Source organism: Oppia nitens, unplaced genomic scaffold (assembly GCF_028296485.1).
Source record: "Oppia nitens isolate AA-2021 unplaced genomic scaffold, nextdenovo-longstitch-racon4-pilon3 scaffold29_pilon_pilon_pilon, whole genome shotgun sequence".
NCBI lineage: Eukaryota > Metazoa > Arthropoda > Arachnida > Sarcoptiformes > Oppiidae > Oppia > Oppia nitens.
Window position 1 is genome coordinate 500,643 of NW_026533209.1, and position 12,338 is coordinate 512,980.

Genomic DNA, 12,338 nt, shown 5'->3' on the forward strand with positions numbered 1-12,338 from the left:
TACTTATGTATTGTATATCCTAATTATATAAATTTATTGGCAGTTTTTAGGTTTATTTACTATAAAATATAGTGTATATAATATCCGACAGACTATAACTTCGATAAACTAATTGAAACGGATATTATGTTTACTATAAAATCTAATCTAAATCTCATCCAAGTTTCGACTAACCAGACATTTGTCGTAAAACTTTTTTTTTTAATTTGTAGGAAATAATATCAGATTTTTTGTTGGTATTGACATTCCGTTTCAACTTAACCTTATAAAAGTCAGTCAAAATATATTGTAAACAAATTTTAAAAAAACCAAATCTACAGAATAGTTGTCATCATTGGCAACGACGCTGTTGTTGTTGTCTTTGTCCATCAATCTGATGGATCCGATTGGATATCAATGATAACAACAATTGCCAATTGGCGTCCCTTAACGTCCAATGTAATGAATGTAATATACCGTATACGCCGTCGGTTTTTAATATTATTTATTAATAATTATTACAATTTATAAAAATATTTATATTTTTTTTTTAAATACCGTCGGCGTATACGTTATATTATAGTCATTACTTATTGCCAATATTTTTATAAATTGTAATAATTATTTATAAATATAATATTAATATCTGCAAAAAAAATAATTTAAATATAAATTTAAGCAAAAAAAAAAGTTAACTAATTATTTATATCCTAATTAATTGTCATCAGTACTGTATATTAGTAATAATACTGTTTTTCATAGTAATGAAATTGCGGTATACTTTAATGTTTTACTAATCCCATAGATTTCATTGGAAATTCACAAAAACAAACAAACAAACAAAAAATGCAATAAAACATTGAAATCAATTTCAGTTATTATTCATTCAGTTTAGTAGCTTTGATGCTAACTATTTTGAAAGTTATAATTTTGATTTTCTATTGTTATTTTTTGTTGATAACATGTGATTTATCAACTTATTTGTGTCAACTCATAAACACAACGGCCAACAGCGCTGTCGGCAATCATAAGATGTCCGGGAAAACACTTGTCAAATGTCCGCTCGTGTTGTCCGATATGTCCGGCGAGCAGATTGTCGTTACTTATGTGCTTCCAGTTCCCTTCAATAGCGTGTGTATGTGCACCTGTTTCAGGGTTATAACAAAATTATAGGTTTTCCAACAATCGATGTGGATTTCAGTTCCCGGTGCCACATGCTTTTTAATTAAAGCGATCAGTGTATTTCTATCAAGCTTTCAGTCGGGACACAATTCTAACTGATAATTACCGGTCTCACTATCGAGAATACCAAATATCTATCACAAATCGCCTTCACAAATGCGTCCGACATTATACTTTCATTTGCCAAACTTACACTCGTTAATCTTTACAGCGATTATTAGAATCCAAATTCAATTGACACATGCAAACCTGAAAAATAAATGTATTAGTCTACGTCTACGTCTACGTTACCTAACCTAACCTAACCTAACCTAACCTAACCTAACCTAATTATAAGGGTAATACATTTTTTTAAAATATTTCTGTTCAGTATTTGAACTAATTGAAGACAGTGTCACTCCCGTCTCTCTCATTGTTTACGGCTAATTAAAGCCTGCAGCAAAGCAATGTGCCAATTGTATGACTTTTCGCGGATGCATTTTTACATATTAAAAAAATCACTTGCCACTGAAATCAACAGATTTATCCGGGATTATGTGATCTCCGGCAACGAAATCGTTCCCATCCGTTGTCAGCTTCAAATGTCATTTCCCTTTTGCAATGAGAACAAGCCCTACTATCGGTAATGACTAGAAGCTCTTTACGATTAAGCCATTCAATAAAATTCTCTTTAGTAATCAACACTTCTGCTGATAATTTAAATAAATTCATTTTTAAAATAAATAATTAATACCAGTTGAGAATGCTTTAAAAGCATTTCCACACGAATTCCTTAACTTAAAAAGGAAAAAAATCAAGAAAAAAATCAAAAAAAATCAAAAAAAAATTTTGTAGCGGAGCCTGGATTCGAACCTATGTCCTCGTGGGACAGACAGACAGACAGACGGACAGACAGACAGACTTTTAGAATGCATATACGTATTCCTTTCAGGAATTCGTAAAAAAAAAAAAATTTTTTTTTAATTTTTAGACGCCATTTTCTCTATGTTCCTGATGAAATATCAAAATTTCAATACTTATCCCATAGCTCATTTTTTATGCTTTATAAAAAAATAAAATAAAAAAAATCAAAAAAAATTTTGTAGCAGAGTCTGGATTCGAACCACTAATCTATGTGGGACAGACAGACGGACAGACGGACAGACGGACAGACGGACAGACGGACAGACTTTTAGAATTCATATACGTATTCCTTTCAGGAATTCGTGAAAAATACAAATCTATATATATATATGGATTATATTTGTATATTAACTTCCTATTTAATATTATATATTTATAAAATTTACTATACACCTAACTATTTATTCCTATTATTTAAGTAAAATTTAGTATATAATACTATGTAGTAAAATATTTTGACAATGCAAGTTTCAAGTCGATGCCCGAAATGACATAAGGGATCTGCAATAGGAACGCGACTAAAATTAGTATACAATTGTTTTTATTTATGAGCACTTGTTTTGACAATTTAATAATATAATTTTGATGAAAATATAGTTAAATTTAAATATGCTTTGTTATCAAAAACGAAAAATTATCTTTTTAATAAATTCTATAATAAAACATTGAAAACAATTGATTTGTTAACTCAGTTTATTATTATAAGTTAGCTTTTAAGAAAAATATATTTTAAATTTTAAAATTTGTTTTTATATGTTGTCAACTCATATGTTCGATGCTTAAACACAATGGCCATCGCTAGCAAAAGCCGTAAATATCTCAACAATACACTTGTGGACGGCGTCCGTTAAGTGTCGACGACATCAGTCCAGGACAACAACTATTGGTTTATTCGACAATTCATCAAAAGTGGTGTCGATGTCGTATTCAACAGATTATGTTCACCAACAATGATAGAGCCGTCCGTGTATTGGTTGTTGATTACGGTAACGTAGAAGTGGTGTCGTCGATGGCCAACTTACGGCAATCGACCAATGAAATTACCGGAGCAAACAAAAGATATACAATCGTTTAAAGACTTGATTCGTATGTTTCGGATGACATTGGGAACCGTAGAGAAGGACAGTTCGGGTGTCATTATCGCTGATTTAGTATTTTTTGATAACAAACATACTCTAAGATCTACGGCTCAATTCTTGACAGACCAAAGAGTTGTCTGTTATCGTGTGGGCGAAGATTTGAATCACAAACTATTGCCGGATGACTATGAAGGCGCTGATCACGAAACTAATGGTGACTTTGATTGGCATTCAGACAATGATGAAGAAGACTACAAATTATAGTTTTAATCGATAATTTTATAGAAATACATATAAATATTTTACAATTCATTAAAAATATTGTCACGTGTTTTTAAACTTCATCAAAACATTTTACAATTAATACTCTGTTAATGATCCAGAATCAAATACCCTAATAGATTTTAATCAAGATTTTGCAAATGTCAGGGGTTGGGTATGTAAGGGAAAGGAAAATGGAAAAGCTTAGATGGTAGTGAGTTTATATACCAAATATCATTGACCGGAAATGAAAGGTAAAATGTTATGGGGAGAAACTATCAGCGTTCGGCGCGTTACCTAACCTGATCAAGGCTCTCGCAAACTAAACCTAAATTATAAATATTTATATATACAGTATTATTGAATTAAATTAGTTCAGATGGATAYTTGTTTTATGCCTTCAATTCATCAAACTGATCTATGTTTTGCCGACGAAATTCGCGACTTCATAGAAACTTGCACATATGCATCGCAATATCCTCTGATTTTAAACCATATTTTGTCAAATGTTCTTTGAAGTGTTTCCAAGTGCCCTCAATTGCTTCAGTGTGATCGCCGGTATCTGCGTCAACAAAATTGTATTAGTGATTGACAGTTTTGTGGATGAACCTTATTGGGTAATGATGCGTATGCTTTCCAACAGACGGTGTGGATTTCGGTACCAGGTGTCACATGTTTTTGAATTAGTGGTATCGATGTGTGTCTCTGTCACATACGTTATCAGGACACAACTCAAGCCGATAATGTCCCGTCTCACTGTCCAGCATACCAACAGACATTGTATTTCCGTATGCCAACTTTACATTCATCAATTTGACCCGAATGACCTGGACAACACAGACCTAATAAAAAACAAAAATAATTATTAATTTAAATCATTTAATTATAAATTATATAGTACCTCGACATTCTCGAAAAGTCCCTTTTTTCCACATTTATGGATCGGCTACCTTTACCTTTGCGTGGCTCCGTTAGCACCGAAACCTACCCCTTCCATTATAGGCTACAAATGTCATTTCCTTTTTGAATTGCGTACAGGCCATGCCGTTCGATATGACCAAAAGTCCGACTTGATTTAGCCATATTTTGCACCTCTCTTTGCTTACCAATACTTCAGTTGATAATTTAAATAAATTCATTATTTGTGAGATATATGACTTATTGAATGAACATTTCTTTATATAATAGATTATATTTTAACTAATTTAGCATACCTTTATTTCCTTATTTTTATTTACTATTTATTATTTATTTAATTTATTATAATCCTATTAGTATAGTGTATATTACAGTATAGTATAGTACAGTATTTACTGCTATATTCATTATACCATACAATGACCCTTTGACCCCATGTATATCCCAAAGCTTTGATTTGATATCTATAATCAATAAGGATTCTAAAAATATGTCACTGACCTTTCTCTTAATTAGCCTAGATACTAAACCMCTGTTTTGCAAATTTCTGGAATTTTATAATTTTAAWAAATAATAATWGRTTATAATTTACTACACGTATTATCGGCGCATAATAGCAAAGTCTATCGAGTTTTCTCATTATAAGTTGTAATAACTTTTTGATTTGATTGTATGTATGTTTACAAAACAATTCAAAAGTGTATTACTGGGCGACTCATAGCTATCGCTAGGGCTGACCATTGTGTTCGCTCACACGAGTTGGACACTAATTAATATTGATTTAAAGACATAARACATTATTATTATTAATATAAAAATYATTTCWGCAATGATTTTATACTATAAAAATTTTCCAACTATAGAAACGGCTTARTTGTCCAAAATTGTGTTCACATGATATATGGTATTATTAAAATTGTTTATTGAAAAATAACTGTCTATTTCACAAAATTTTATTACTATATTGTTAAAAATTATATAATTATTTGTATTTATTGTTTTGTAAAATATAAGAAGAAAAAWTTTTTATTATAAGTAAATAMTTTTCAATATTTGACATCTAATTCTTTAATAAAAATTATTTTTYCTAAAAGTAATTATAATTAACAGAAATATTTAATTTATTKATAGTAAAATTRYACTGTAATATAATAGAGATATAGACATATTTTCAATTGATTAAAAATATTGTAAATTATATAAAATCAAAATTGTACATTTATTAGATTACATATTATTTTTATTTTACTGTATTTATCGTTATGTATAAAAATGAATATCAATGTTATAGATTACCCATATATTTTAATAAATATAAGCATTATACAATTGAAACTGTCCGAAATTATAACAAATTTTAAAGTTAATTTATTCAAAAACTACAAATGATTAATTATCATAATATTCGCCACCAGTTTCGATAATTCTTGCCCAACGTGTGGGTAACTTCAATGGCTTCCAAATATGTCTTCTGCTCTTTTTTGGCAAAAAATATTTTGATGGCATTTTCGACCTCATCTTTGTTTTGGAAGCGATTATCGTCCAAATAATTTTGAAGAGCCAAAAACAGATGGTAATCAGTTGGAGCAATATCTGGGCTATACGGTGGGTGAAGCATGACTTCCCATCCAAACTCCTTTAGTTTTTCTCGGGTAATATTTGCGACATGTGGTCTGGCATTATCGTGATGAAAGATAACACCTTTTCTGTTGACCAATGCTGGCCACAATTTAGTCAGAGAAGACTTGACTCTTTCTAATTGTTGACAATAGAGGTCCGAGTTTACGGTTTGGCCAACATTCAACAGTTCCCAGTGAACAATACCCTTAATATTCCACCAAACACAAAGCATAACCTTTTTTTGGTGCAAATCTGCTCTTGGAGTCGGAACTGTCTTTTCTCCTTTGCTTAACCATTGACCTTTTCGGGTGACATTGATGTATAGACACCACTTCTCATCACCAGTTACAATTCGGTCAAGAAATGCCAAATTGTTGTTACGTAAAAGCAAAGATTCGCAGACAGTAACACGATATGTTTTTTGTTCGGGTGTCAATTCATGTGGTGTCCATTTCCCGGCTCTGTATCTTTTGCCAATTGAATGCAAATGACTCAAAACTGTGTTGTAATGCAAGTCAAATATGTTGGCCAACTCTTGACATGTCAACTTTGGATTTTCTTCAATCATTTTTGCCAGATTATCCTCGGATATCTTTGGTGATGCACCGGGTCTTTGTTTGTCTTCCAAATCAAAGTTACCGCTTCCGAATCTTTGAAACCATCGCCGTACAGTCCTATCGGTGACCACTTCAGGATACACGCCATTGATATGTCGAGCGGTCTCCGCAGCACTTAATCCACCGCGAAAATCAAATAACATGATGTGTCGGATATGGATGTCATTCGCGGAAACGGCCATCATTGGTAAATCACAATAGATATCAAAACAAATGACAATTAAATTTGAAGACTGGTAATCAATTTATTCAAATAACAACAAAAAACTTTGTTTACACTAATACCCGCTTTACAGTAATAACGTAAAGTTTGTTGTTTTAAAATGGACATTACTTGTTGTATAATGCTTATATTTAATAATTTTATACTTGATTTATAAAGATAATTATTTTTAAAAAATTATAAGTTTGTATTGAAAAATATAATCATAATTTATTTTGTGATAATATCGGACAGACTATTACTTCGATAAWCTAATTGAAACGGATATTSTGTTTACTATAAAATCTAATCTAAATCTCATCCAAGTTTCKACTAACCAGACATTTATCGCAAAWTTTATTTTTAATTTGTATKAATTTTTTTATCCAATTTCGAAATAGTATTAAATAATTTTGTTGTTGTTGGTGTCGACACCCCGTTTCAATTTAGCCTTATAAAAGTCAATCAAAATATATTATAAACAAATTTAAAACAATAAAATTTACAAAATAGTTGTCATCGTTGGCAACGACACTATTGTTGTTGTCTTTAGTTTTCAATGGAAATTAAAGAAACTAACAAAAAAAAATTCAATAAAACCATTGGCCAACAGCAGTGRCGGCAATCATGAGATACCCGACAAAACARTTATGAAATGTCCGCTAGAGTTGTCCGATATGTCTGGCGAGCAGATAGTCGTTATGTATGTGGAAAATCCCGAACAGTTTTACTGTCGATTTAAGTCCGATGACCAACCATTTCAAKCAATGATTGCATCAGTGATGACTATACTGTATGTAATAAAATGGATATTAAAAATACYTGTCAWTTAATAAGTGCGTCCATTCAGTGTCTACTAGACATTAGTCGTCAGTTAAGTGTCGACGACATCACTACCGGTCAAACAACTGTTTGTTTATTCAACAATTCATCAAAAGTGGTGTCGATGTAGTATYCARCRGATTATGTTCACCAACAATGATAGAGYCGTCTGTGTATTGGTTGTTGATTACGGTAACTTAGAAGTGGTGTCCTCGATGGCAAACTTGCGGCAATCGACCAATGAAATTACCGGAGCAAACATTGGTCAGTCGTTTTGTTTTGAATGCCGACTGCCAAAGATAAAGCCGAGAGGCGATAGTCCAGAGTGGGGTCCAAAAACCATACAATCGTTTWAACACTTGATTCGTGAGTTTCCGATGACATTGGGAACSGTAGAGAAGGACAGTTCGGGTGTCATTAWCGCTGATTTAGTTTTTTATGACTACAATCATACTCTAAGATCTACGGCTCAATTCTTGACAGACCAAAGAGTTGTCTGTTATCGTGTGGGCGAAGATTTCTATCACAAACTATTGCCGGATGACTATGAAGGCGCTGATCACGAAACCAATGGTGACTTTGAATGGCATTCAGACAATGATAATGAAGAAGACGACAAATATAAAGACAACAAATTAATGTTTTAATCGATAGTTAATATAAATATATATTTTATAAATATTTTTAAAAATTATAGCAATTTATCTTTGGATATATGAATACTATTTAAATATTGTTAAAAATATTAATACATTTAAATTATTGTTAATTTTTGTAGTTTTTAAATTATTTAAAAATATAGTATAATAATAGATAATAAAGTATAATATTATATAAATACTTTACTATTGCTAATAATACAGTATATTAAASATATGTATAAATATAAAAATTATTATATTAATATTTTATCTAAATTACATATATTTTTTAGCTTAGATTTATAGAAAAAAAATATTTTATAATTATTAGTAGAATTATATGTTATATCTATTTTTGTTTATTGAAAAAACTRAGAWAAAACAGTTTATATCACAAAATTTTATTGTTAAACATTTTATAATTATTTGAATTTATTATGTTTTGTAAAATTTATTATAAATAAATATTTTTCAACATTTGACATTCAATTCTATAATAAAAATWATTTTYAATATAAATAATTATAATTATTTAAAAAAAATAATTTTCTAATATAATAGAGATTAATTAGTTAATAGAAATTAATATATACCAATTAACAAATTAATTTATATTAGTTGTTTAAATATATTTGATAATACTGAAATAAGTATATTTCAAGTATTTAAAAGATTTTATACAAATTATTAAATAATAATAAATTAATACTAAAAATAATATTAAATTATTTCGGTAATTTTTACTTAAATTAATRAATTATTAGATATTATAAAAKTTTAGTTACATTCTATTTATTAATACTAACAAAATACTGTAATAACTTTAGTAAATAGTATTTAACAAATTTTTTATTTATTTATATTTAAAAAAAACTAATTTAAAGTACAATTTTATTGTACAAATAATTTATAATTATTGATAACAATTGTTGTCTATTGTGGAGGAATTTTTTTCAATTCATTTTGTAGGGCATTCTCACCAATTGTGGCCAACTTTTGRATTCCTTCTAACAATGCTTTACCGATATTAGTGGTTGGCTTCAAGTCTTGTAATTGTTTTTCAATGTCCTGAACGAAAGCAATAGTCTTCTTGAGTCCGTTAATGAGCTCTGGTTTACCAGACTTTTTCAAATCATCGATGGCTTTGCGAGTCTGATCGATACTATCACTGACTTGTTTGAGTACGAGATCTTTGATATCGTCGTTGATGTCATTCATTGGCGGAACTTTCTTCAACTCGGACTCCAACCAGACTACTGCTTCCTGAGCTATGACTGACACGCCTTTGAATATGGATTTACCGACTTCTGTGGTTGGATTAAGAGCTTTGAGTTTATCATTGATACTCTTTGCCAATTCAATGGCYTTTTCGAGTCCATGTTTTAGTTCAGATTTGCCGCTCTTCTTGAGTGTGTCGATGGCAGTGCGCGCCTGATCTAACAGATTGGATACCTGGGCTAAGATCTGCTTCTTGACATCATCATCGAGGGATCGGCTTTCGAATGGAGGAATATTCTTCAATTCATTTTGTAGAGCATTCTCACCAATTGTGGCCAACTTTTGGATTCCTTCTAACAATGCTTTACCGATATTAGTGGTTGGCTTCAAGTCTTGTAATTGTTTTTCAATGTCCTGAACGAAAGCAATAGTTTTCTTGAGTCCGTTAATGAGCTCTGGTTTACCAGACTTTTTCAAATCATCGATTGCTTTACGCGTTTGATCGATACTATCGCTGACTTGTTTGAGTACCAAATCTTTGATATCGTCGTTGATGTCATCCATTGGCGGAACTTTCTTGAGCTCCGATTCCAACCAGACTACAGCCTCTGAAGCTATGACTGACACGCCTTTGAATATGGATTTACCGACTTCTGTGGTTGGATTAAGAGCTTTGAGTTTATCATTGATACTCTTTGCCAATTCAATAGCCTTTTCGAGTCCGTGTCTTAATTCAGATTTGCCGCTCTTCTTGAGTGTGTCGATGGCATTGCGCGCCTGATCTAACAGATTGGATACCTGGGTTAGGATCTGCTTCTTGACGTCGTCATCGAGAGATCGRCTTCCGATTGATGCCGACTCACAAACTATAGAAATATTAAGTAATATTTTTTGTTAATAAATATATTCAGTAAAATAGTTTACAAAAAATAGCATACCGTAGGTCACAGTCAGTAATAGGACACCGAAGACTAGAAATTTCATTTTAAATATTTTTTATTTGTTTTGTTTTTTTTATTATATGATTGACTTTTTGAATTGAATTCAATATATTCAATGACTTTTGTGTTTAGACTACAACTCTTTATATACCCAAACAAATCATTACCTGTAAAACAGTAGTAATAATAATGATATTGAAATACTTAAATAGATTATCAATAAAACTATATAATTATTATATAATACTTGTGTTCTTACTTAACAATTGTTATATTTTTTTGTTATCTCTTTAGTTTAAAGTTCACCAATTGTTCAAAGAGTAAAGTTTTTTTTAATACAAATTGTTTTTAACATTAATCAACTGTCAAACATATGTTTCAAAAATCACATATTATTATTATAGTTTACATTAATATTATATTATATTATTAATAGTCTATTTTCGATAAATATTAATACTGTAATATTGATAAAATAATATAGATAATAATTTTGTTGTTGGAATTTACACATATTTTTTAAATAATAAAAAAAATAATACATTAAATTATTATTAAGTAAAGTAAATTGTGCTTTAAATCTACAGTTTAATCAGTAATTTATCAACAGTGGTGTCGGTGTTGTATTCAACAGATTGTGTCCACCATTATATCGCCACCGATACTACCAATCGTTTTCCGCTTTTTTTATGTCGACCACAGATAGAACAGTCCGGTAGTCGACTACTCTAATGTCGATGTGGTGTCAGTGGGAAACTTGCGGTATATGACCGACTAAATTGCCGAAGCAAACAATGGTTGAATCGTTGTTTGTTTTGAGTGCCGACTTAAGGGAGTAAAAACCAAGAGATGTGACAACAAAAACAAGTGGAGCTCACGAGCCATACGACTGATTGAAGAGATGACTCGAAAATTACCGATAGTGTTGGGAACCGTAGAGATGGACAGCTCGGGTATCATTTTATGTGATTTAGCCATTGTATTGTAATCATAATTTTGAAAAAATATTTTTATTTATTATTGTATACTGTATGCTATATTGCAGTAAAAAATACATTATTTTGAATTTAACAATTTTTTTTGATTAATCAATATCAAAAATAAATAAATAATTAACTTAAATTTATTCATAAACCACTATAAAAACATTTAAGACTAAAAAAAGTTTTTTATTATGATTTTCTATATAACTTATAGTCAAAATCAGAAATCAAATATTGAATAATTTTTTTCATTAAATATAACAAAATTTAATTTATTAATAATTTTAAATAACAGTAATTTTTAGTATTGATTATAAATTGAATTCAATATTTCAAATAATTTATATGTTGAAAATTTTTATATACTGTAGTTTTTACTAGTATTTTATAGTTGATTTGTATAAATAATTGTCTAAAAAATTATAACTTTTTATTTTATTTGTAAATTGTTTTTTTAAATAATGTAATAAATATTTGTATTTATTATTAAATAATGTATACTACTGTATATTGAATAAAAAATATATTATTTTGAATTTAATTTTTTTTGATTTATTAATAATATTTTTAAAAATTTCATAAATCACTAAAAAAAGTTTATTACTATTATTTTTTTTATAATTCATAGTATAAATAAAAATTATTAATAAGATTTTAATACAATTAGTTTCATTTTATTATTGATTATATTTATAAATTGAATTCAATATTTCAAATAATTTATAAATAAATAATTGTTGAGACTTTAAGTTTTATATAATTTACAGTATTTTTATAAACAACGATTACTATACTGTATATCACTGGTGATCATTCAAGTGATTTCTGATTACTTTTGATTAAAATGCACTGTCGAAGCTTATGGTTTATTATAATATATTTCATCTAGCTCAAATACACTGTTACATATTAATTTTAATTAAGTGGTATATTTTATTTAATATTATATAAAAAAGGTTATTAAATTTGTGT

At 29.2% G+C, this 12,338-nt stretch overlaps 2 protein-coding genes across 2 annotated transcripts; both read right to left on the minus strand.

Annotated features, from left to right (window-relative positions):
• Positions 1 to 5,718: 5,718 nt before the first annotated feature.
• Positions 5,719 to 6,741, minus strand: LOC128954703 (histone-lysine N-methyltransferase SETMAR-like). Its single transcript, XM_054300300.1, has one exon. It carries the CDS (start codon positions 6,739 to 6,741, stop codon positions 5,719 to 5,721), a length of 1,023 nt encoding a protein of 340 aa, XP_054156275.1.
• A 2,416-nt stretch (positions 6,742 to 9,157) lies between these two features.
• On the minus strand, positions 9,158 to 10,452 carry LOC128954783 (uncharacterized). The gene is made up of 2 exons (XM_054300383.1): positions 10,381 to 10,452; positions 9,158 to 10,308 (listed from the first exon to the last, which is right to left on the minus strand). The coding sequence occupies exons 1-2, from the start codon at positions 10,424 to 10,426 to the stop codon at positions 9,158 to 9,160; spliced, it is 1,197 nt and encodes a 398-aa protein (XP_054156358.1). The 5' UTR covers positions 10,427 to 10,452.
• Positions 10,453 to 12,338: the final 1,886 nt, after the last annotated feature.

Bases quoted from the DNA above. Each gene is read 5' to 3' on its own strand.
- LOC128954703 (XM_054300300.1), bottom strand. From the start codon at position 6,741: ATGGCCGTTTCCGCGAATGACATCCATATCCGACACATCATGTTATTT.